General features: G+C 49.6%; 2 protein-coding genes across 51 annotated transcripts in view; one reads left to right on the top strand and one right to left on the bottom strand.

The window, feature by feature from the left end:
* PUSL1 (pseudouridine synthase like 1) overlaps positions 1 to 13145 on the bottom strand; it is a 21300-nt gene extending 8155 nt beyond the window's left edge. For 47 of the 50 annotated variants that reach the window (XM_050982461.1, XM_050982457.1, XM_050982455.1 and 44 more), the window contains exons 1-4: positions 13005 to 13145; positions 11580 to 11637; positions 3403 to 3590; positions 1454 to 1603 (exon numbers count right to left, since the gene is read on the bottom strand). In XM_050982461.1, coding sequence (XP_050838418.1) covers positions 1454 to 1603; positions 3403 to 3590; positions 11580 to 11637; positions 13005 to 13063 — 455 coding nt within the window. In that variant the 5' untranslated portion in view covers positions 13064 to 13145. Of the gene's footprint in view, positions 1 to 1453; positions 1604 to 3402; positions 3591 to 9176; positions 9269 to 11579; positions 11638 to 12165; positions 12961 to 13004 lie in introns of those variants that run through there. The other 3 variants (XM_050982458.1, XM_050982459.1, XM_050982460.1) reach the window with 3 other exon arrangements.
* A 3809-nt stretch (positions 13146 to 16954) lies between these two features.
* The window catches only part of ACAP3 (ArfGAP with coiled-coil, ankyrin repeat and PH domains 3), a 57577-nt gene continuing 50055 nt past the window's right edge, over positions 16955 to 24476 (top strand). Inside the window, exon 1 of the mRNA XM_050982736.1 lies at positions 16955 to 17089. Within this exon, the coding sequence (XP_050838693.1) occupies positions 17043 to 17089 (47 nt within the window). The 5' untranslated portion in view covers positions 16955 to 17042. The remainder of the gene's footprint in view (positions 17090 to 24476) is intronic.

A 24476-nucleotide genomic window follows, 5' to 3' on the forward strand; every position in this document is an offset into this window, starting at 1 on the left:
AAACACCCAGAGTTACAGCAGGCTCAGGGCATGGGGCATTGAGCCAGGCCTAAACACCCAGAGTTACAGCAGGCTCAGGGCACGGGGCATTGAGCCAGGCCTAAACACCCAGAGTTACAGCAGGCTCAGGGCACGGGGCATTGAGCCAGGCTTAAACACTCAGGAGTTACAAGCAGGCTCAGGGCATGGGGCATTGAGCCAGGCCTAAACACCCAGAGTTACAGCAGGCTCAGGGCACGGGGCATTGAGCCAGGCCTAAACACCCACGAGTTACAGCAGGCTCAGGGCACGGGGCATTGAGCCAGGCTTAAACACCCAGAGTTACAGCAGGCTCAGGGCACGGGGCATTGAGCCAGGCTCAAACACCCAGAGTTACAGCAGGCTCAAACCCCAATAAATTATGCCAGGCTCAAACCCCAGGGAATTACACCAGGCTTAAACTCCAGTGAGTTACAGCAGACTCAAACCCTAATAAATTACACCAGGCTCAAACCCCAGAGAGTTAAGCCAAGCTCAAACCCCAATAAATTATGCCAGGCTCAAGCCCCACAGAATTATGCCAGGCTCAAACACCATGGAATTACACCAGGCCTAAACTCCAATGAGTTACACCAGGCTCAAATCCCAAGGAATTACGCCAGGCTCAAACCCCAATAAATTACACCAGGCTTAGACTCCAATGAATTATGCCAGACTCAAACCCCAATCAATTAAGCCAGATTCAAACCCTGGATTCATAATTCAAAGGAATTAAGCCAGGCTCAAACCCCAATAAATTAGGCCAGATTCAAACCCTGGATTTCTAATTTAGAGGAATTAAATCAGGCTCAAACCCCAGTGAATTAAGCCAGATTCAAACCCAAGGAATTATGCCAGACTCAAACCCAAGGAGTTAAGCCAGGCTCAAACCCCCAGGAATTCCCCCAGGCTCCAATCCCAGGGAATTAAGCCAGGCTCAAACCCCAAGCTGCTTTAAGGAAGGAAACCAGAGCTCTGCCCCATCTCCACATGGCTCCAACATCCAGACCAAGGTTTGGCCTTCCAGGTCCTCCCTGCTTGGAAGTGACCCCAAACCCTGCACAAATTCTATTTCAGGTTGGGATTTTTGGCCACCTCCAGGGATGGGCACTCCAAACCTCCCTGGGCAGCAATTCCCACATTGAACAATTCCTTAAAAAGGGGAAATTCCCCCTAAATCCCTCCTGGGGCACTCCAAACCTCCCTGGGCAGCAATTCCCACATTGAACAACTCCTTAAAAAAGGGGAAATTCCTCCTAAATCCCTCCTGGGGCCCTCCAAGCCCCTGATGCCCACCTTAACCCCAGCCTGAAGCCAGTCCTGTCCCAGAGCCCAGCCTGGGGCTGTCCCCTCCTGCCAGGGACCTGTGCAGAGCCAAAATTCCCTTTTTGTCCCCTGCCAGAGCCCTGATTCCCTGAGTTTCCCTGGCACTCACCCTCCCGGGGGGGCCCAGCACAGATCCCGCTCGAAGACGGGGATTTGGGAGCGGTGGGCACAGCCCAGCAGCAGGCGGTAGATGTAGGTCCTGGAGAGGGCACAGAAACGGGCATGGAAGGTGCTGGAAACCCGCTGGGCACTGAGGATGCTGTGGGACACAGGGACAGGGGACAGGGACACACATTACAAAGGTTTTCTGTCAACAGGGACACAGAAATTCCAAGGATTTTCCATTGACAGGGACACCAAAATTCAAAAGTTTTCTATTGACAGAGACAAAAATTCCAAAGGTTTTCCATTGACAGGGACACAGAAATTCCAAAGGTTTTCCACTGGGAGGTGCTGGGCACTCGCTGGACACTGAGGATGCTGTGGGGGACAGGGGACAGGTGACAGGGACACAGAGTCCAAAGGTTTTCCATTGAAAGGGACACTGGAATTCCAAAACCCAAAACCCAAACTCCAAACCCCAAACTCCAAACCCCAAACTCCAAAACCCAAACCCCAAACTCCAAACCCCAAAACCCAAACTCCAAAACCCAAACTCCAAACCCCAAACTCCAAACTCCAAAACTCCAAAACCCAAACCCCAAACTCCAAAACCCAAACTCCAAACCCCAAACCCCAAACTCCAAACCCCAAACTCCAAACCCCAAACTCCAAACCCCAAATCCCAAACTCCAAAACTCCAAACCCCAAACTCCAAACCCCAAACCCCAAACTCCAAAACTCCAAACTCCAAACCCCAAACCCAAACTCCAAACCCCAAACTCCAAAACTCCAAACCCCAAACTCCAAAACTCCAAACCCCAAACTCCAAACCCCAAACCCCAAACTCCAAACCCCAAACTCCAAACCCCAAACTCCAAACTCCAAAACTCCAAACCCCAAACTCCAAACCCCAAACTCAAACTCCCAAACTCCAAAACCCCAAACTCCAAAACTCCAAACCCCAAACCCCAAAACCCCAAACCCCAAATCCCAAACTCCAAACTCCAAACCCCAAAATTCACAACCCAGATGAGACCAATTAAAGATTGAGCAGCTGCATCCCACAGCAGCAGGGAATTGTTTGCAGTTTGTTCCTGAGGCCTCTCAGGAGGAAAGATCCTGAGGAAAGGATTTTTCATGGAACAGAAAACACGTCAGTGACACAGCAGCCCTGGGCAGGCAGAGGTGTCTCTGCTTTGTGTCATGTGAAGTTCCTGAAGTGCACAAAATAAAGTGAAAAATAAAAATATTCATCTCTCTATCCTCTGCTTTGTGTGGTGTGAGTTTCCTGAAGTGCACAAAATAAACTGAATAAAATTCACAAAATAAAATTCTTTCTCCTGTCCTGCTGAACAGACCTGGGCAGGCCAGAGAAAGAATTTTATAGCTAAGAAGCAACAAACAACCTTGAGAGTGAGAACTGGAGAGCTCTGAGTCCTTCTCTGCTGGGACCAGAGACTTTGGGACACATCTGGGGGGGTCCAGAGACTTTGGGACACATCTGGGGGACCAGAGACTCTGGGACACATCTGGGGGGACCAGAGACTTTGGGACACATCTGGAAGTCCAGAGACTTTGGGACACATCTGGGGGTCCAGAGACTTTGGGACACATCTGGGGGGGTCCAGAGACTTTGGGACACATCTGGGGGTCCAGAGACTTTGGGACACATCTGGGGGGTCCAGAGACTTTGGGACACATCTGGGGGGGACCAGAGACTTTGGGACACATCTGGGGGACCAGAGACTTTGGGACACATCTGGGGGGAAGTCCAGAGACTCTGGGACACATCTGGGGGTCCAGAGACTTTGGGACACATCTGGGGGGGTCCAGAGACTTTGGGACACATCTGGGGTCCCTGAGAGCAGCTGGGACCCCCAGGCTCTTGCAGTAAAACGGGATTTTTTTTGAAAAACTGGAGGATTTTTGGGCAAAGCGAGGTTGTTGCTGACTCACCAGATGGGCTGGGGCCGGAGGTGGTGGTTGAGGCCCTGCACCAGCTGGGGGCCGGTGAAGGGAGCCCTGCCCGGGCCCCTCTGGATGTCCAGGTGGGCGGCGTTGGCCAGGGCGTGCACGCCGCTGTCCGTGCGGCTGGAGATGTGGAACTTGATGGGAGCCGCCGGCTTCAGCTGCTCTGCTGCCTTCTGCAGGGACAGGAGAAGGGTCAGGGGGCTGGGAAAATGCTGCTAAAATTCGGGGGGAATGGAGAAAAAATGCAGCAGGAATTCGGGGGAAATCTGGGAATGACTCGGGAAAAATACAGGAAAAATACAGCAAAGATTCGGAAAAAATACAGCAAAGATTCAGGAAAAATACAGCAAAAATACAGCAAAAATACAGCAAAGATTCAGGAAAAATACAGCAAAGATTCAGAAAAATACAGCAAAGATTCAGAAAAATACAGCAAAAATACAGCAAAGATTCAGAAAATACAGCAAAGATTCAGGAAAAATACAGCAAAGATTCAGGAAAAATACAGCAAAAATTCGGGGGAAATGCAGAAAAAATGCAGCAGGAATTTGGGGGAAATCTGGAAATGACTCGGCAAAAATACAGCAAAAATACAGCAAAGATTCAGGAAAAATACAGCAAAAATTCGGGGGAAATGCAGAAAAAATGCAGCAGGAATTTGGTAAAAATTCAGCAAAAAATTCAGCAAAAAATTCGGCAATAATTTGGCAAAAATTTGGCCAAAAATCGGCAAAATTTTGGCAAAAATCCGGCAAAAATGCAGCAAGAAGTTGGCAAAAATACAGCAAAGATGCAGGAAAAAGACAGCAAAAAATGCAGCAGGAATTTGGCAAAAATTCAGGAAAAATACAGAAAAAAATGCAGCAGGAAGTCAGGGAAAATAGAGCAAAAATTTGGAAAAAATACAGTAAAAATGCAGTAGGAATTCGGAAAAAATACAGCAAAAATTTGGCAATAATTCAGCAAAAATTTGACAATAATTCAGCAAAAATTTAGGAAAAATACAGCAAAAATGCAGCAGGAATCTTCTCAGCTCCTGCCCTGAAATCTCCTCACACAGAGCACCCAAAGTGCCACCAGAGCTTCCTTTGGGGGATAAAACAAAGCCAAAATAAAAATTAACTGCTTCTATCCTGTGCTTTGTGTCTTGTGAGCTTCCTGAATGCACAAAATAAAGTGAAAAATAAAATTATTCATCTCTTTATTCTCTGTTTTGTGTTTTGTGAGCTTCCTGAATGCACAAAATAAAGTGGAAAATAAAAATATCCATTTCTTTTTCTGCTTTGTGCTGTTGGGTGAGGGGATAAAAGAAAGGATCCCCCATTTCAGCCCCTTTAACCCAAGGCCAGCCAGACAATCCAGTGGCAATTCCTGCAGGGAATAAGTGAAAGATCTCAGAGAGAGCAGAACCACCAGAGCAGGCAGGAAACCAGAGCCATGACTCAGAATTTCCCTCTCCCAGGGCTTGGATTGGATTTTAATCTGCTCCAAGAGGATGAAATTGGAATTGCTGAGTCACAAAGAGCTCCCAGAAACATCCCATGAAAATGCAGCAAACCCTGAGCCAGCCTGGCAACCAGAACCAAACTGGTTTTTCCTTTCCATTTGCAGCTCCCATTAACAGGGGGAATAAATCAACCTGTATTTAATAAATCTGTATTTTTCCTGTATTTGTGCCCCCCAAGGAATGGAATCCTCTCCTGCACAGAGCGTGGCTGTGCCTCTGCACTTGGTCCAGGAGCAGGAGCTGATTTTTGGTTCCTGCAGAGGAGTTTGGGGTGTGCAGGCTCCTCCCTGCCTCTCCCCACCCTTCTCTCCCCCTCCTTCCTGGGCAGACAAAAAGCAGCCAGGGAAAACAGGAGTTGGGACAGACAGCAGCAAAGAACATGGAAAATATTCCCTTTTTTTTGTGCTCTGCCTGGATCCAGCACAACTCTGAATTCCTCCAGCCTGCAGAGGAACAGAGCAGCAAAACCTCAAGAAAATCAGATTATTTCCCCTGCTGGGCTCAGCCAGCAGATCCAGGACTGGGGGTTTTCCTTCCACAAAGGAGATTTTTCCTTCCACAAAGGAGATTTTTCCTTCCACAAAGGAGATTTTTTCCTCTCCATCAGGTTTTTCCTGAGCATCCCAAGGAGGGATGGCACCAAATAAACCCCAGCCCGTGGAGCTCTGAGCTTGGTGGGTTTTTCCTCCAGACTGACAATTTTCTACCAACTGCTGCCCTCAGCCTCAATATTTTTAATATTTATGTTAAAAATATATTTATATAATTAATATAATATATCATATTAATAAATATAATACACAAAATGTATTATGAATATATAATATAATAAATACTCATATATAATATATAATTATATATAATTGATAAATATATTATATATAAATATATGTATATATAAATATATTATATATAATATATAATATATTATATATAATATATATAAATATATATATATTCTAATAATATAAATACATATAATATATAAAGATATAATATATAATATATAAAAATATAAAATCTATTATAACATAATATCTTAATATAATATATAATTAATACCATATATTAAAATATATTATATAATATTTATATTAAAATATCTCATTTTAATTTTATATTTAATATTTAAATATTCAATATTAAACTTTCATATTCATTTCTTTGGGATGGGACAGAATCTCCTGGAAGAGAGAATTTCTGAGCAGCTGAGAGCTGACCCCTCCACCTTTGCAAATCTCTCCTGTCTGAACACCCAAAGTCCTTGGAGCACTGGAGTTTCCTCCTCTTTTAATCTCTCCTTATCCCCCACCCTGAATTTCAAATAAAAATGCATCATTTCCATGCAGGAATTGCTGGAGAGGGACCAGTTTTTCCTGCCCTTCTCTCTTTCCTCTGAGGTTTTGGTGCTGCTCACCCAGATCCCTGTCTGGGATCCTCTCAGGGTGAAGCAGGAGTGAAAGATTTCCCCCAGCTGAAAAGAAAAATGAAGATAAAGCAATAAAGGAGCTCTGTGTGCTCAGTCTGCTCCCTCCTTTAAGCCATATTTTTAATTTATTTTTTTTTTATTTCAGCAGGTGCTCCAAACCCTGAAATCTTTGGCACCTTCTGGAAGCCTCTCCCATCTCACCCTGCTGAATTTATCCCGAATTTTTTCCACCCAGCCACATTCCTGGAGCAGCCAGGGTGGGAGTTGATCCCTCAGACACGCCGGGGATGCAGGGGGAGCATTCACTGAGCCTTCCCTAGCTGGAATTTCGCTGGAATTTCCACTGCTGCCTGCCAGAAGGACATGGATCCACATTCCAGCTCCCTTTTATTGCTCCCAGCTCGTTTTTCCTCTCAAGCTGATGAACATCAGCCATGGCAGGGGAGTAAAAGTTCATCCGCTTCCCTTCCTGAAATCTGAATTTTAAAAAAAAAAAATCCTCCAGATTTTCCATCGACTTTTACAGGCATTGGGAATGTTTGGGGAAAATAAATTCCTCTGGAATGGCTTCAGACACAGAGCCCTGCCAGGGAGCTGCACAATTTATTAATTGCAGTGTGCTAATAATTAATAACACGCTGGTTGTGAGCCCTGCCAGCCTCCCTGACTCACTGGGTGCTGTGTCAGCTGAAAGTAATTAATCTAATTAAAAGCCCAGCTCGTTTGCAGTCGGAGGGATGAAGTGGAAGTGAAGGGCAGGCAGGACAGGCTGAGAATGTGGATTTTGTCAGGAGAGAAGGTTTCCAAAGCAATTTGGAATTGTTATCAAACCAGAGCTGGAGATGACAGTTCTCTTCCTCTGCTTGGATTTCTTGCTCCTTTTTTAAAGGATCTGGGGATGGAGGTTGTAGCAGAGCTGCCTTGCATAGTAAGGAGCTGGTGTTCCTCCTCTCTCTCCTCTCCTCCTCCCTTTTCCTTTCAGGAGGAACAATCCTGCCCTCAGCACCAGGCTGCTGGCCAGAGCAGGCTTTGGGAAGGGAGGATGAGTTTGGGCAGCAATTCCCAGCAAAATGGGAAATGGGAGATGGGAGATGGCTCAGGCAGGCCTGAGAAAGGGAGGGGAACTGTAGATAACAACAGCAAAAGGTGAAATCTTCCTTTACAGCAGAGACCTTTCTAAGGATTGAGACAGAGCATGAAGTCCTGGAGGTGAAAATTTCCATGAATATCTGGAGGGAGCTAAATCACAGAGCTACAACATCAGAGGAAACAAGGCCTGGGATTTGCTTTGGTGCTTCAAGATTTGTGTCTGAGAAATAAAATGTTGTCAGCAAAGTTCATTCCCCCTCAAAAAGGGATGAAAATCTCCTACAAGAGGCAGAGTATGAAATCCTGGATGTGAAAATTTCCATGAATAACTGGAGGGAGCCAAATCACAGAGCTCCGACATCAGAGGAAACAAGGCCTGGGATTTGCTTTGGTGCTTCAAGATTTGTGTCTGAGAAATAAAATGTTGTCAGCAAAGTTCATTCCCCCTCAAAGAGAGAGGAAAATCTCCTACAAGAGGCAGAGTATGAAATCCTGGATGTGAAAATTTCCATGAATAACTGGAGGGAGCCAAATCACAGAGCTCTGACATCGGAGGAAACAAGGTCTGGGATTTGCTTTGGGCCCGAACTGGTGCTTCAAGATTTGTGTCCGAGAAATAAAATGTTGTCAGCAAAGCTCAACCCCCTCAAAAAGAGAGGAAAAGTTCCTACAAGAGACAGAGCATGAAGTCCTGGAAATTTAAATTTCCATGAATAACTGGAGGGAGCCAAATCACAGAGCTCTGACATCGGAGGAAACAAGGCCTGGACTCAAACTGGTGCTTCAAGATTTGTGTCCAAGAAATAAAATGCTGTCAGCAAAGCTCAACCCCCTCAAAAAGAGAGGAAAAGCTCCTACAAGAGGCAGAGCATGAAGTCTTGGATATGAAAATTTCTGTAAATTACTGGAGGGAGCCAAATGACAGAGCTGCAACCTCCTCATGAGGGGAAACAAGGCCTGGGATTTGCTCTGGGCCCAAGTTGGATTTCCATGTGCTCCAAGATTTGTCTCCAAAAAATAAAAGTTCACCTCCTTCACAGAGGGATGAAAACCTCCTACAAGAGACAGAGCATAAAGTCCTGGATGTGAAAATTTCTGAATTACTGGAGGAAGCCAAATGACACAGCTCCAACCTCTGGACATGGGGAAAGAAGGCCTGGAATTTGCTTTGGGCCCACATTGGTGCTTCAAGGCTTGTCTCCAAGAAATAAAATGTTGTCAGCAAAGCTCACCCCCCTCAAAAAGAGAAAAAAAGCTCCTACAAGAGACAGAGCATAAAGTCCTGGATGTGAAAATTTCTGAATTACTGGAGGAAGCCAAATGAGAGAGCTCCAACCTCCTCATGAGGGGAAACAAGGCCTGGGATTTGCTTTGGGCCCAAATTTGGGTTCCAAGTGCTCCAAGACTTTTCTCCAAAAAACAAAATGTTGTCAGCAAAGCTCACCCCCCTCCAAGAGAGAGGAAAAGCTCCCACAAATATCTCTGGATAAACCAAGGCTCCATTTCCTCTGGACAGTTGCAGGGCTCTGCCACGGAGCAGCTGCGAGGACTAAAAAGACTAAAAAAGCTTTGCAGCCACACAGATCTGTTCAGCCCCAGCCCAAACTGACACAAAACCAACCAGCCCATCCCAATTTCCACAGAACAGCTGCTGGAACACCCAGTCTGCACCTCCCAGGTTATTTGCCTGCAAACAAAGGGCTGAGCGCCCTCAGAACACAATCAGGATCTCACCAGAGCTTTCATTTCGCCCTTCCCTTCGCTCGCCTTCCTGGCTTTGGGGAAAGCAGTGAAGTCCAAGGCTGCAGAGAAAAGGAGGAAGGAAGAGAAATTCCTGCAGGCCCCAGAAGTTTTCTATTACAGCTGCTTTAAGGCTTTGCCATGTGGTTCCAATAGACACAGCAGTGCCCAGCATCAAGAGCACCACATGAAAGCAGCGAGCTGGCCTGCAAAGTGCTGATCCCGGGGAAAAGGCAGCTCCAAATAAGCTCATGTTTGTCCTTTCCTCCTCTTCTTTTCTCCTCTAATCACCCCCCCTGCCCAGACAGCACGGGGATAATGCAGAACAACTGCTGGGCTCACCCCACATCCACGGCCTGGGGCCCTGCAGGCTCACAGGAGGAGATAAATGGGATGGAAAATCCTTTTCTGCACAAAACTGAGCCACTTTCTCTGCCACAGTCTGGGGCAGGAAGCCACGAGAATGCACCCTGAGAACTCTGATTCCAGCCACCATTCCTCACACTTTCCTTTCTTTCCAGTTGATGCCTCAGGTTTTGGATTTTCTATTTTCAGATTCTGTGCTGATGCCTCGGGTTTTGGATTTTCTGTTTTTCACATTCTGAGCTGCTTCAGTGGGTGGGTCTGGGCTCATATTATGGGATGGTGAGCTCTGCACAGAGCAGGGAGACAAAACAATTCCTTCTTTAGATATAGATTAGAGATATAACTCATGGATTTATCCATTGGGTGCAGAGCCTGGACCCCAAAGTGAGCAGGGATTGCACACAGGGATGGCTCTGATGAACAGCCTGGGCTCAAACTGATCCCTCAGGTTTGGATTTTCTGTTTTTCACACTCTGAGCTGCTTTAGGGTGGGTCTGGGTTCATATTATGGGATGGTGAGCTCTGGGCACAGAGCAGGGAGACAAAACAATTCCTGCTCCAGCTGGGCACCAAGGACAAATGATCCAAATCTCAGCCCAGGAGCACAAACCCCGTGGGCTGGAGAGAGAAAAACAAGGCTGGGACTGCCTGGGCTGGAGCTGGGATGGGACAGAGACTGCAAGGGGCAAATGGAGCAGAACTGATCATTTTGGGAGCAATCATCCATTTTTGGGACCATTTTGGTTCATCCTGGGTTCATTTTGGGACCATTTTGGTTCATCCTGGTTTTATTTTGGGACCATTTTGGTTCATCTTGGGGCCGTCTTGGGTCCATTTTGGTTCATTTTGGGACCATTTTGGTTCAATTGGGTTCATTTTGGGACCATTTTGGTTCATTCTGGGTTCATTTTGGGTCCATTTTGGTTTGTCTTGGGACCATTTTGGTTCACCTTGGGCACAGCCCTGGCTGGGCTCTTGTGCTGCCCAAGGTGGCTCCACTGAGGAGAAACTTTCCATCAATCCCTGCTTTATTCTGGAACTCTGCCCAGTCCCTGTTCCAGACCAGCCTTCCCCAGTGATTGCAGCAGGAATTCCCAGCCCCACAGAGCGTGGGGATGTGCTGTCCTTGTCCCCTGGGTGTCACCAAGGCTGCTCCTGGCCAGCTCTGTCCTGCCCACCACAGGGCTGCAGAGCAGAGCATCCCACAGTGCTGCAATTTGGGATTTGGGTCAGACAGCCTGACCACAAATGGGAACTGCCTGACAAAACCTGCTCTGAACCAACACGAACCAGCAGCCTCTTATCTCCCAAGCAGGCCCAGCTTTCCTTTGGAACTCCGTGATCCTTCCCAGACAAGAGAAATAATTCACCTCCCTTTTGATTCCTGACTCAGCAGCCCGACAGCAGCTTGGAATTCATTTACAATTTAAATTCCCAACTGACCCATTTTCCACTCTTGGCTGTAAAAATTGGGTGTTTTTTCACTCCTGTTCACTCTCTCTGCCAGCCCCAACAGCACCTGAGCTCCTCAAACCTTCCCCAGCTCCAACCCTGGGAGCACTGCAGGGATAACAGGATCATAATTTTTTTTTTCCCCTGGCATAACAGAACTCCAAAAAAAAACCCAAAAAAAACCCAAAAAAACCTGGAAGCAGCAGAGAACAATGGCACATCCTGCTGGGCTTTGTTCTGCAAAGCTCTGTCAGGGACATCCTCTCCTGGGAGCAGACAGCATCCAGCTGCTGGAGCCATGAAGGGCTGGCTCTAGGGACAAGGCACAGGTGCTGACAGAGCTCAGGTGGGCCAGCACTCAGCTGGGGCTCTCTGAGCACTTCTGGGCTCAATTTTAAGTCTCAGGGAAGGGTTCACATCTTTGCAAGGTCAGAATCTGCACCCTGGCATCATTCTGGGGATTTGGTTTTGAACTCTGCAGTGTTTAGCAGCCTGCCAGTTTTACTGAGTGTCTGTCTCAAAATAATATTTACCCCTGTGTGACCCTGAAAACTTCATTTTAATGACAACAGGACCTACCTCCAAATAATTCTGGACTCCAACCAGGGCCTGATCACTCTTGGTCTCCATAACCCCACTGCAGAGCAAAACAAATATCATTTATGGATGTCAACACTGAGGGACTGACAGAGCCCACCAAAAAATTCAGGAATTCCTGGGGGACTTCTTGATCTTCCCACTGGACTTGCAGGGACCAAACACAGGAATGGGCAGGGAAAGTGCCTTGTTGGTTATTAAACTGATGAAAATTAAAATTATTAAAATTATAAGAGGTTATTTTCAAGAAGGGATGTCGGAAATAAAATAACCCTTCAAATGTTCCTCCCTGGACTGGCCCTTGAGACAGAGCTGACAGGAGAACAAGGCAGATAAATTAAATTAGTTTGAGATTAAACTGGTTTAGGGCCAGGAGTTGTGAATGTCCTAAATTGACTAGAAGGCCACAAAGAGAGTTTGTGATGAGCTTCCTGCTCTGTCCTCCTGCCCCAGCCTGAGAGAAGCCTCCCTTCTTCTCTGCCCTTTCCTGGTTTTTTGCCTTGCTGGTTTTATCTAGTTCCTGCCTGACCCATCCCATTTTCTGTGCCCAGCAAGGTCCAGCTCTCACCTGCTCAGAGAGGGGTTAATCCCTCACCTGGATGCTGTTCTCATCCAATCCTCTCCAACCTCTGCTCTCCCAAATCCTGCCATCCCAAACTCTGCCATCCCAAACTCTGCCATCCCAAACTCTGCTCTCATTCCTTCCTCTCCAAACTCTGCTCTCCCAAATCCTGCCATCCCAAACTCTGCTCTCATTCCTTCCTCTCCAAACTCTGCCATCCCAAACTCTGCTCTCGTTCCTTCCTCTCCAAACTCTGCTCTCCCAAATCCTTCCATCCCAAACTCTGCCATCCCAAACTCTGCTCTCCCCAAACTCTGCTCTCATTCCTTCCTCTCCAAACTCTGCCATCCCAAATCCTTCCATCCCAAACTCTGCTCTCACTCCTTCCCCAAGCTCTGGCCTGCCCAAACTCTGCTCCCCCAAGTTCTGCTCTCCCCATTGTTCTCATCCAGCCCTCCCCAAACTTTGCTCTCCCAAACCCTGCTCTCTCCCAATCCTGCCATTCCAAACTCTGCCCTCTCCAAGCTCTATCCCCAAACCTTGCTCTCTCCAAACTCTGCCAATCCAAATTCTGTCCCCAAGCTCTGTCCCCAAACTCTGCCTTCTCCAAACTTTATCCCCAAACTCTACCCTCTCCAAGCTCTGTCCCCAAGCTCTGTCCCCAAACCCTGCTCTCTCCAAACTCTGTCCCCAAACTCTTCTCTCTCCAAACTCTGTCCCCAAACTCTGTCCCCAAGCCCTGCTCTCCCCAGCCCTGCTGTCCCCAGGCTCTGTCCCCAAGCCCTGCTCTCCCAGCCCTCCCCGGCGCCGCTCCGCTCCCTCCCGTGGCCCGGCGGGGCACGTACCTGTACCTGGTGCCAAAGTACTGAAAGAACACCAGGTACCGGGCAGGGGCACCGGCCATGGCTGGGCCCAGGGAGCCGGGCACGGGCCCGGGAGCGCAGGGCCCGGAGCGGAGCGGAGCGGAGCGGGCAGCACCGCCCGGAGCGCCGCCCCTTCCCCCGGCCGGCACCGCCGCTTCCGCCGCACGGCGCGGAACGGAGCGGCACGGCACGGCACGGAACGGAACGGCACGGAGCGGAACGGCACGGAGCGCCGGGGACGGGGAGAGAGCGGGGCGGGCTGGTGGGGAACGGGGTGGGATGGAGAGGAACGGGATGGGCTGGTAGGGAACGAACGGGATGGGATCGTGGGGACCGGGATGGGCTGAATGGGACCGGGATGGAATCAGGGGGACCGGGATGGGATCATGGGGACCGGGATGGGCTGATGGGGACCGGGATGGAATCAGGGGGACCGGGATGGGCTGATGGGGACCGGGATGGGCTCAGGGGGACCGGGATGGGCTCAGGGGGACCGGGATGGGCTGATGGGGACCGGGATGGGCTCAGGGGGACCGGGATGGGCTCAGCGGGACCGGGATGGGCTGATGGGGACCGGGATGGGCTCAGGCGGGACCGGGATGGGATCAGGGGACCGGGATGGGATCATGGGGACCGGGATGGGCTGATGGGGACCGGGATGGGATCATGGGGACCGGGATGGGCTGATGGGGACCGGGATGGGATCATGGGGACCGGGATGGGCTGAGGGGGACCGGGATGGGCTCAGGGGGAGCGGGATGGGCTCAGCGGGACCGGGATGGGCTGATGGGGAGCGGGATGGGCTCAGGGGACCGGGATGGGCTGGTGGGAGATGGGACCTGCTCATGGGAACTGGGGACGTGCTCATGGGGACCTTGGACCTGCTCAGGGGGACTTGGGATGAGCTCATGGGGATCTGGGATGGCCTCATGGGGATCTGGGATGAGCTCATGGGAGTCAGGATGAGCTGATGGGATGGGAGCTGGGATGCTGGGCAAACATCAAACCCCTCTGGAACCCTGTGCTTCACCTCGGCTGCTCCTCAGCTCTCCAGCTGTGCTGCCTGCAACTCAGCTGGATGGAAGAATATAATAATAATAATAATAAAAATAGTTATAATAATAATATTGTATTGATTTCAGCTAAGAAAACACATAAAGCAGGAGCCACAACAGGTGCTCCAAGGGCAGGGAGAGCTGGGAATGTTAAAGACCTGGAGAAGAGAAGGCTCCAGGGAGACCTCAGAGCACCTTCCAGGGCCTAAAGGGGCTCCAGGAGAGCTGGAGGGGGACTGGGGACAAGGGACAGAGTGACAGGACACAGGGAACGGCTTCCTTGGAATGGAATTCCCTGGAAGTGTCCAGAGCCAGGTTGGAGCACCCTGGGATGGTGGAAGGTCCCTGCCCGTGGCAGGGGGTGGGGAAAATGGCATTAAACATCAAATTTCACTTCATTTCCTCACTGCTCCTGCCCATGGCTGGGTGGGGTCTCCTTGTGACATCTGCCAGGCCCCCCTGGGCCTCTTGTTTCACTCTTGGAGGTAGGATTTTCTTCAAACACGGGATTTCCACATCAGGCCCTTCTCTGGGTTCACAGAAAGTTCACCTGAAACCGGCAGTGAACGATGTGGTTGCTGCTGCTGGGTCTGTGGTGCTGGGTGGGCGGGAGAGCAGCACTAATTAACCTCAATTAGCCACACCACGGTTGGTTGCCTGTCCTGTGGCAATGGAATTCGCTCAGCTGGACCCACAAACCCAGATGTGCTCCTTTCCCGGGGTGGTTCCTGCAGATTTATCCCCTGGCTGCTGGCAGCAGCACATCCCCTGCCTGTGGAAAATGAAAAACTGGATTGAGGAGGGACAGGCTTGATGCCAATCCTGCTGCTGGTTATGGAATTTCACTCTTGGATTGGGTTTGTTCCTCCTGCCTGGAAATCCTGCCTGGAAATCATGGAATGGTTGGGATTGGATAGCTGGAATTCAGCTGTTCTGGAAATTAGGGAATGGTTGGGATTGGATAGCTGAAATTCAGCTGTTCTGGAAATCATGGAATGGTTGGGATTGGATAGCTGGGATTCAGCTGTTCTGGAAATCAGGGAATGGTTGGGATTGGATAGCTGGGATTCAGCTGTTCTGGAAATCAGGGAATGGTTGGGATTGGATAGCTGGGATTCAGCTGTTCTGGAAATCATGGCATGGTTGGGATTGGATAGCTGAAATTCAGGAAATCCTGCCTGGAAATCAGGGAATGGTTTGGATTGGATAGCTGGGATTCAGCTGTTCTGGAAATCAGGGAATGGTTGGGATTGGATAGCTGGAATTCAGCTGTTCTGGAAATCATGGAATGGTTTGGATTGGATAGCTGGAATTCAGCTGTTCTGGAAATCATGGAATGGTTGGGATTGGATAGCTGAAATTCAGCTGTCCTGGAAATCATGGAATGGTTTGGATTGGATAGCTGGGATTCAGCTGTTCTGGAAATTAGGGAATGGTTGGGATTGGATAGCTGGGATTCAGCTGTTCTGGAAATCATGGGATGGTTTGGATTGGATAGCTGGGATTCAGCTGTTCTGGAAATCAGGGAATGGTTGGGATTGGATAGCTGAAATTCAGCTGTTCTGGAAATCATGGAATGGTTGGGATTGGATAGCTGGAATTCAGCTGTTCTGGAAATCATGGAATGGTTGGGATTGGATAGCTGAAATTCCTAATGACAGATGAAAAAAAAAAGGGGGGGGAAAGGTGGATAAATCCTAATGATAGGGGGAAAAAGGTGGATAAATCCTAATGGCTGGTGTGCGGGAGGGGGGTCAGGGCTGTGTCCGGGGTCCGGAGGGGGGTCCCGGCTGTGTCCGTGCCGTGTCCGGGGTCCTGAGGGGAGTCACGGCCGTGACCATGTGTCCGTGCCATGTCCGTGCCGTGTCCGGTGTCCGGAGGGGGGTCACGGCTGTGTCCGGGGTCCGGAGGGGGGTCACGGCTGTGTCCGGGATCCAGAGGGGGGTCACGGCTGTGTCCGGGGTCCGGAGGGGGGTCACGGCTGTGTCCGGGATCCAGAGGGGGGTCACGGCTGTGTCCGGGGTCCGGAGGGGGGTCACGGCTGTGTCCGTGCCGTGTCCGGTTCTGTACGTGGCTCTGCAGGAGGCGGCTCTGTGCCGTTCCCGGTTCTGTCTCGGAGCTGCGGGAGGCGGATCGGAGCCGTGGCAGGGCTGGACCGGGGGCTGGACCCGGTGACGTGCCCGGGGCCGTAGCCGGTTCCGTGGGAGGCTGGGCTGTATCCGGTGCTGTATCCGGTGCTATCCCCGGTTCCGTGGCGGTGCCGCGGGAGGCTGGGCTGTGCCCGGTTCCATTCCCGGTGCCATCCCCGGTTCCGTGGGAGGCTGGGCTGTGCCCGGTGCTATTCCTGGTGCCGTAGCCGGTTCCGCGGGAGGCTGGGCTGTATCCGGTTCCCTCCCCGGTTCCGTGGGGGTGCCGCGGGAGGCTGGGCTGTATCCGGTGCTATCCCCGGTTCCCTCCCCTGTTCCGTGGCGGTGCCGCGGGAGGCGGGCCGGTGCCGTAGCCGGTTCCGCGGGAGGCTGGGCTGTATCCGGTGCTATCCCCGGTTCCATCCCCGGTGCCGTAGCCGGTTCCGCGGGAGGCTGGGCTGTATCCGGTGCTATCCCCGGTTCCATCCCCGGTGCCGTAGCCGGTTCCGCGGGAGGCTGGGCTGTATCCGGTGCTATTCCCGGTTCCATCCCCGGTGCCATAGCCGGTTCCGCTGGAGGCTGGGCTGTATCCGGTGCTATCCCCGGTGCCGCGGGCGGTTCCGTGGGAGGCTGGGCTGTATCCGGTGCTATCCCCGGTTCCATCCCCGGTTCCGTGGCGGTGCCGCGGGAGGCGGGCCGGTGCCGCGGGCGGGCGGGGGGCGGGCGCTGCCCGCGCGTCTCGCAGCCGGCGGGCGATGCGCTTCCTCCGCTGAGCGCAGCGCGGCCGAGCCCGAGCCCGAGCCGGAGCCCGAGCCCGAGCCGGAGCCGGAGCCGGCAGGATGACGGTGGAGTTCGAGGAGTGCATCAAGGACTCGCCCCGGTTCCGGTAAGCGCAGAGGCACCGGGGAACGGCTCGGGGCGGTGCGGGGGGGAACGGGAGGACGGGCAGGGCCGCGCCCGAGCAGAGGGAACCGGGCGGGGAAGGGCCGGAGCCGGGGCCCAGCGCGCTCCGCTCCGCTCCGCCGGCAGCCGGCGATGCTCGGGCCGCGGGCGCTGCCGTGCCCGCATCCCTCCCGCATCGCCGCTCCCCGTGCCCCGCACCCTCCCTCCCGTGTGCCCCATCCCCCCGTGCCCCGCATTCCCTGCTCGCCCGGCCCTTGGCACGGGAGCGCTCCGGGCTGTGCGGGGCTCGCAGCGCCGGTCCCCGCCGGGAGCGCGCATCCCCCGGGGCTCGGCCGGGCGGCGCTGCCCGGAGCCGCCCGCGGAGCCGCGGCCGGGGAATACGCTCATTTTCCATGCGCTCACATTCCCGGCTCTCGGAGGGTGGATTTTTTTGGGTTGGTTTCTTTTTTTTTTTTTTTTTTTTTTTTTTTCCTTAAGCGGTCTTGGAGGAATCTGGGCTGTGACAACAAAGGCTCAGGCTTGGCTGTGCTCGCATCCACATCAGTCCGGGGCTGGCGGGGGAAGGAGCCGGCAGCTGCCGCTCCATTGTGCCCGGAGCATCCTGGCTGCGTGTCCGGAGGGGCTGGGATGTGCGGGGATGTGCTGGGATGGGCTGGGATGTGCTGCTGCTGTTCAGGGAGGGCAGAGCTCCCGCAGGGAGCGATCCCCAGCGCTGTCTGCATCAGCCAAATGCAGACAAAAGCCTGCAGGAGCGGCTGGGGCTGCCTGTGTGTGCAGGGGAAGGAATTATTGCTGGGTGTCTCTGCTTCCTGCAGATGTTTCGTGTTGTTCCTTCTCGGAATCTTTTTGTTTATTGGGAAAAAAAAAAAAAAAACACCAAACCCAGTTTTCGTTTTGTTGGAAGTGCGTTTAGGAATGGTTTCTAAAGCATTCTGTGGTTTTGTGGAGCATTTCTAGCAGGGCTTGGGCTGCAGGCTCCGTGCAGAAGAGGTCTGGGGGGCTGCCAGATTGGCCTTTTGTGGGGCTGGGTGGCTCTGGAGGTGACACACGGGGGGGAGGGTGGGAAGGGTCCTCCCCCTCCTGGTGTCAGTGGGATCCTGCAGGGAGATCTGCTCATCCCACAGGGAGATCTGCTCATCCTACAGGGAGATCTGGTCATTCTCAGGAGATCCTGCAGGGAGATCCCGCAGGGAGATCTGCTCATTCCAGAGGGAGATCTGGTCATTCTCAGGAGATCCTGCCCATTTTCTCTCTGGAGATCCTGCAGGGAGATCCTGCCCATTCTCAGGGAGATCTGCTCATTCTCTCTCAGGGGGATCTGCTCATTCTCAGGGAGATCCCGCAGGAAGATCCTGCTCATCCCACAGGGAGATCTGCTCATCCCACAGGGAGATCTGCTCATTCTTTCTCAGGAGATCCTGCTCATTTTCAGGGAGATCCTGCAGGGAGATCCTGCCCATTCTCTCAGCAGATCCTGCCCATTCTCTCAGCAGATCCTGCCCATTCTCTCTCAGCAGATCCTGCCCATTCTCTCAGGGGATCCTGCCCATTCTCTCAGCAGATCCTGCCCATCTCTCTCAGCAGATCCTGCCCATTCTCTCAGGGGATCCTGCCCATTCTCTCAGCAGATCCTGCCCATTCTCTCTCAGCAGATCCTGCCCATTCTCTCTCAGCAGATCCTGCCCATTCCCTCAGCAGATCCTGCCCATTCTCAGCAGATCTGCCCATTCTCAGCAGATCCTGCCCATCTCTCACAATCCTGCCTTCCCTCAGCAGATCCTGCCCATTCCCTCAGCAGATCCTGCCCATCTCTCACATCTGCATCTCCGCAGATCCTGCCCATCTCCTCAGCAGATCCTGCCCATTCTCTCTCAGCAGATCCTGCCCATTCTCTCAGCAGATCCTGCCCATTCCCTCAGCAGATCCTGCCCATTCTCTCTCAGCAGATCCTGCCCATTGTCTCAGCAGATCCTGCCCATTCTCTCTCAGCAGATCCTGCCCATTCCCTCAGCAGATCCGCCATTCCAGCAGATCCTGCCCATTCTCTCTCAGCAGATCCTGCCCATTCTCTCTCAGCAGATCCTGCCCATTCTCTCAGCAGATCCTGCCCATTCTCTCAGCAGATCCTGCCCATTCTCTCAGCAGATCCTGCCCATTCTCTCAGCAGATCCTGCCCATTCCCTCAGCAGATCCTGCCCATTCTCCCTCAGCAGATCCTGCCCATTCTCTCTCAGCAGATCCTGCCCATTCTCTCAGCAGATCCTGCCCATTCTCTCTCAGCAGATCCTGCCCATTCCCTCAGCAGATCCTGCCCCATTCTCTCAGCAGATCCTGCCCATCTCTCAGCGATCTGCCATTCTCAGCAGATCCTGCCCATTCCTCAGCAGATCTGCCCATTCTCAGCAGATCCTGCCCATTCTCTCAGCAGATCCTGCCCATTCCTCTCAGCAGATCCCCATCTCGCAGATCCTGCCCATTCTCTCTCAGCAGATCCTGCCCATTCCCTCAGCAGATCCTGCCCATTCCCTCAGCAGATCCTGCCCATTCCCTCAGCAGATCCTGCCCATTCTCTCTCAGCAGATCCTGCCCATTCTCAGCAGATCCTGCCCATTCTCTCTCAGCAGATCCTGCCCATTCTCTCTCAGCAGATCCTGCCCATTCTCAGCAGATCCTGCCCATTCCCTCAGCAGATCCTGCCCATTCTCAGCAGATCCTGCCCATTCTCTCAGCAGATCCTGCCCATTCTCTCAGCAGATCCTGCCCATTCTCAGCAGATCCTGCCCTTCCTGCACTGCCAGCTGCTGGGCAGGGCCAGGTGAGATGACAGCTCTGGAGTCACGGGACTTTAGAGTTGGGCAGGAAATGCTTCCATCAACCCTCTGCCCACTCAGCATCCAGTAGGATTTATCCACCTCCATTGCCCTCTTTTTGGCCTGACATTAGGATTTATCCACCTCTATTTCCCTTTTTTTTTTTTTCCCCTGTCATTAGGATTTATTCACCTTTTTTCCCCCTCTTTTTCCCCACATATCATTAGTATTCACCCACCTTTATTTCCCTTCCCCCCCCATATCATTAGGATTTACCCACCTTCATTTCCCCTTTTTTCCCACCTGCCATTAGGATTTTTTCACTTTTTTCCCCTTTTTTTTCCCACCTGCCATTAGGATTTATTCACCTTTATTTCCCTTTTTTTCCCACCTGCCATTCACTTTTTTCCCCCACATATCATTGGTATTCACCCACCTTTATTTCCCTATTTTTTTCCACCTGCCATTAGGATTTATTCACTTTTTCCCCCACATATCATTGGTATTCAGCCACCTTTATTCCCCTTTTTTCCCACCTTCCATTAAGATTTATTCCCCTTTTTCCCCTTTTTTTCCCCCCTGCCATTAGGATTTATTCCCCTTTATTTCCCTTTTTTCCCCACATATTATTAGGATTTATTCCCCTTTATTTCCCTGTTTTTCCCCACCTGCCATTAGGATTTATTTTTCCCTTTTTTCCCACCTTCCATTAGGATTTATTCACCTTTTCCCTTTTTTTCCACCTGCCATTAGGATTTATTCACTTTTTCCCTTTTTTTCCACCTGCCATTAGGATTTATCTGCATTTTTCCCCTTTTTTACCCACATGTGATTGGGATTTACCCATCTTTTTTTTCCCCCCTGCCATCAGGATTTATTCCCTTTATTCCCCTTTTTTCCCCCCTGCCATCAGGATTTATTCCCTTTATTTCCCCTTTCTCCCCCCCTGCCATTAGGATTTATTCCCCTTTATTTCCCCTTTTTTCCCTCCTTCCATCAGGATTTATTCCCCTTTTCCCCCCCCTGCTATCAGGATTTATTCCCCTTTATTTCCCCTTTTTTCCCCACATATTATTAGGATTTATTCCCTTTTTCCCTGCCATCCCATCCCGTGGTGTGCAGGCTGGCCCCGAGCCAGCGCCGTCACCTCACTGCCCAGCTGTCTGTCTGTCTGTCTGTCCGTCCGTCCATCCCACGTGGCCCTGCCCCTTTTCCTGCTGCCCTCAGCCCCCATTGATCTGTTTATTTATTATTTCCTGGGTGGGCTCTGGGCCAGGATTTTCAGCCTGCAGGCAGCATCAGCATCCTCTGCTCTGCCCCAGACCCAGAGCAGCTCTGAGAGCATCCCTGGGGCTGGACCAAAATCCCTCTCAGGGCTGGGGTGATGGATGAACTGTCCCGTGGCCAGGCACAGACAGAGGGACAGCTCCAGACAGACAGACAGCTCCAGCTGAGACATCTCAGGGGGCTGGGAACTCTGACATTTATTGAAATGATCAGCTCCTCAGAGAGGGAGAAATCCTGGTGGTAGGAGGGGAAAGGAATCGAGTTGAAATATTGAGAATTTACACCTTGAATATTCAGAAATCCTGGTGGTAGGAGGGGGAAAAGGAATCGAGTTGAAATATTGAGAGTTTGCACCTTAAATATTGAGAAATCCTGGTGTTAGGGGGGAAAAGGAACTGAGTTCAATTACTCAGAATTTACACCCTGAATATTCAGAAATCCTGGTGTTAAAAGGGGAAAAGGAATCAAGTTGAATTATTGAGAATTTACACTTCAGATATTGAGAAGTCCTGGTGGTAGGAGGGGAAAAGGAATCGAGTTGAATTGTTGAGAATTTGTACCTTGAATATTCAGAAATCCTGGTGTTGGGAGGAAGAAGAAGAACCAAGTTGAATTATTGAGAATTTACACCTCAGATATTGAGAAATCCTGATGGTAGAAGGGGAAAAAGGAACCGAGTTGAAATATTCAGAATTTACACCTTGAATATTCAGAAATCCTGGTGGTAGGGGGGAAAAAGGAACCGAGATGAAATATTGAGAATTTACACCTCAGATATTGAGAAATCCTGGTGTAAGAAGGGAAAAAGGAATCAAGTTGAAATATTCAGAATTTACACTTCAAATATTGAGAAATCCTGATGTTAGAGGGAAAAAGAAGAACTAAGTTGAAATATTCAGAGTTTACACCTCAGATATTGAGAAATCCTGGTGGTAGGAGGGGGAAAAGGAACAGAGTTGAAATGTTGAGAGTTTGCACCTTGAATATTCAGAAATCCTGGTGTTAGAGGGGAAAAAGGAATCAAATTATTCAGAGTTTACACCTCAGATATTGAGAAATCCTGGTGGTAGGAGGGGAAAAGGAATCGAGTTGAAATATTCAGAATTTACACTTCAAATATTGAGAAATCCTGATGTTAGAGGGAAAAGAGGAATCAAGTTGAATTATTGACAGTTTGCACCTTGAATATTCAGAAATCTTGATGTTAGAAGGAAAAAAAGAAGCATCAAGTTGAAATATTCAGAATTTTCACCTCAGATATTGAGAAATCCTGATGCTAGAGGGGAAAGAAAGGAACCAAGTTGAGTTATTGAGAATTTGCACTTCAGATATTCAGAAATCCTGATGCTAGAGGGGAAAAAGAAGAATCGAGTTGAAATATTCAGAATTTACACCCCAATTATTGAGAAATCCTGGTGTTAGAGGGGAAAGAAAGGAACCAAGTTGAAATATTCAGAGTTTACACCTTGAATATTGAGAAATCCTATTGAGAAATCCTTCCCACCTGATAAATCCCAGTTCCTACAAGTTAAAAATGACTTTTTTTAAGTTTTAAATGTCATTTTTTGGATGTGTCTCAGCTCCAGCTTGGTGGATAAAGCTGATTTCTGTCAGGAACCTTGGAAAACAAAAATCTGATAATTAACATCTGATAATTAAAATAGTCTAATAATTAACAATCATCTCCAGCTCCTTGTCAGATCCACCTCATCCCTTCCCACCTGATAAATCCAGTTCCTACAAGTTAAAAATGACTTTTTAAATGTTTTTTAAATGTCACTTTTTGGATGTGTCTCAGCTCCAGCTTGGTGGATTAAAGCTGATTTCTGTCAGGAACCTTGGAAAACAAAAATCTGATAATTAACATCTGATAATTAAAATAGTCTAATAATTAACAATCATCTCCAGCTCCTTGTCAGATCCACCTCATCCCTTCCCACCTGATAAATCCCAGTTCCTACAAGTTAAAAATGACTTTTTTTAAGTTTTAAATGTCATTTTTTGGATGTGTCTCAGCTCCAGCTTGGTGGATAAAGCTGATTTCTGTCAGGCACCTTGGAAAACAAAAATCTGATAATTAACATCTGATAATTAACATCTGATAATTAACATCCAGCTCCACCTCATCCCTTCCCACCTGATAAATCCCAGTTCCTACAAGGAAAAATGACTTTTTAAATGTTTTAAATGCCATGGTTTAAATGTCCAGCTTGGTGGATAAAACTGATTTCTGCCAGGCACCTTGGAAAACAAAAATCTGATAATTAACATCTGATAATTAACATCCAGCTCCATGTCAGACCCTTCCCACCTGATAAATCCCAGTTCCTACAAGTTAAAAATGACTTTTTTTAAGTTTTAAATGCCATTTTTTGGACGTGTCTCAGCTCCAGGCTGGCAGATCAGGCTGAGTTCTGCCAGGCACTCGCAGAGGTGTGGCTGCACGTCAGGTGAACATTTAATGACCTGGCAGGACCTGTTCCTGCTCCTCTCAGGGCTCTTCTCTCCCACCAGGACCTTGGCAAATCTGGGAACACTTCTTTTGTGGGAATGGCTTTGTGGGGAATTCTTAAATCCCCGGAGAAATCCAATTTAATCCATCCTCTGCTCCCTTGGCATCCACTGGGATTCCTCCACCTTTATTTCCTTTGTTTTGGTCTGTAATTAGGATTTATCCCCCTTTTTTTCCTTTATTTGGGTCTGTAATTAGGATTTATCCACCTTTATTTCTTTATTTTGGTCTGTAATTAGGATTCATCCCCCTTTTTTTCCCTTCTTTTTTTTCACCTATCATTAGGATTCCTCCACCTTTATTTCCCTTTTTTTTTTGGTCTCTCATTAGGATTTATCCCCCTTTTTTTCCTTTATTTTGGTCTGTAATTAGGATTTATCCACCTTTATTTCCTTTATTTTGGTCTGTAATTAGAATTTATCCCCCTTTTTTTCACCTATCATTAGGATTTATCCACCTTTTTCCCTTTTTTTTGGTCTGTAATTAGGATTTATCCCCCTTTTTTTCCTTTATTTTGGTCTCTCATTAGGATTTATCCCCCATTTTTCCCCCTGTCATTAGGATTTATCCACCTTTATTTCCTTTATTTGGTCTCTCATTAGGATTCCTCCACCTTTATTTCCCTTTATTTTTGGTCTGTAATTAGAATCTATCCCCTATTTTTTCCCCCTGTCATTAGGATTTATCCCCCATTTTTTTCCTTCTTTTTTTCACCTATCAATAGGATTTATCCACCTTTATTTCCTTTATTTTGGTCTCCC

The sequence above is a fragment of the Serinus canaria genome, chromosome 21 (genome assembly GCF_022539315.1).
Source record: "Serinus canaria isolate serCan28SL12 chromosome 21, serCan2020, whole genome shotgun sequence".
NCBI classification, from domain to species: domain Eukaryota; kingdom Metazoa; phylum Chordata; class Aves; order Passeriformes; family Fringillidae; genus Serinus; species Serinus canaria.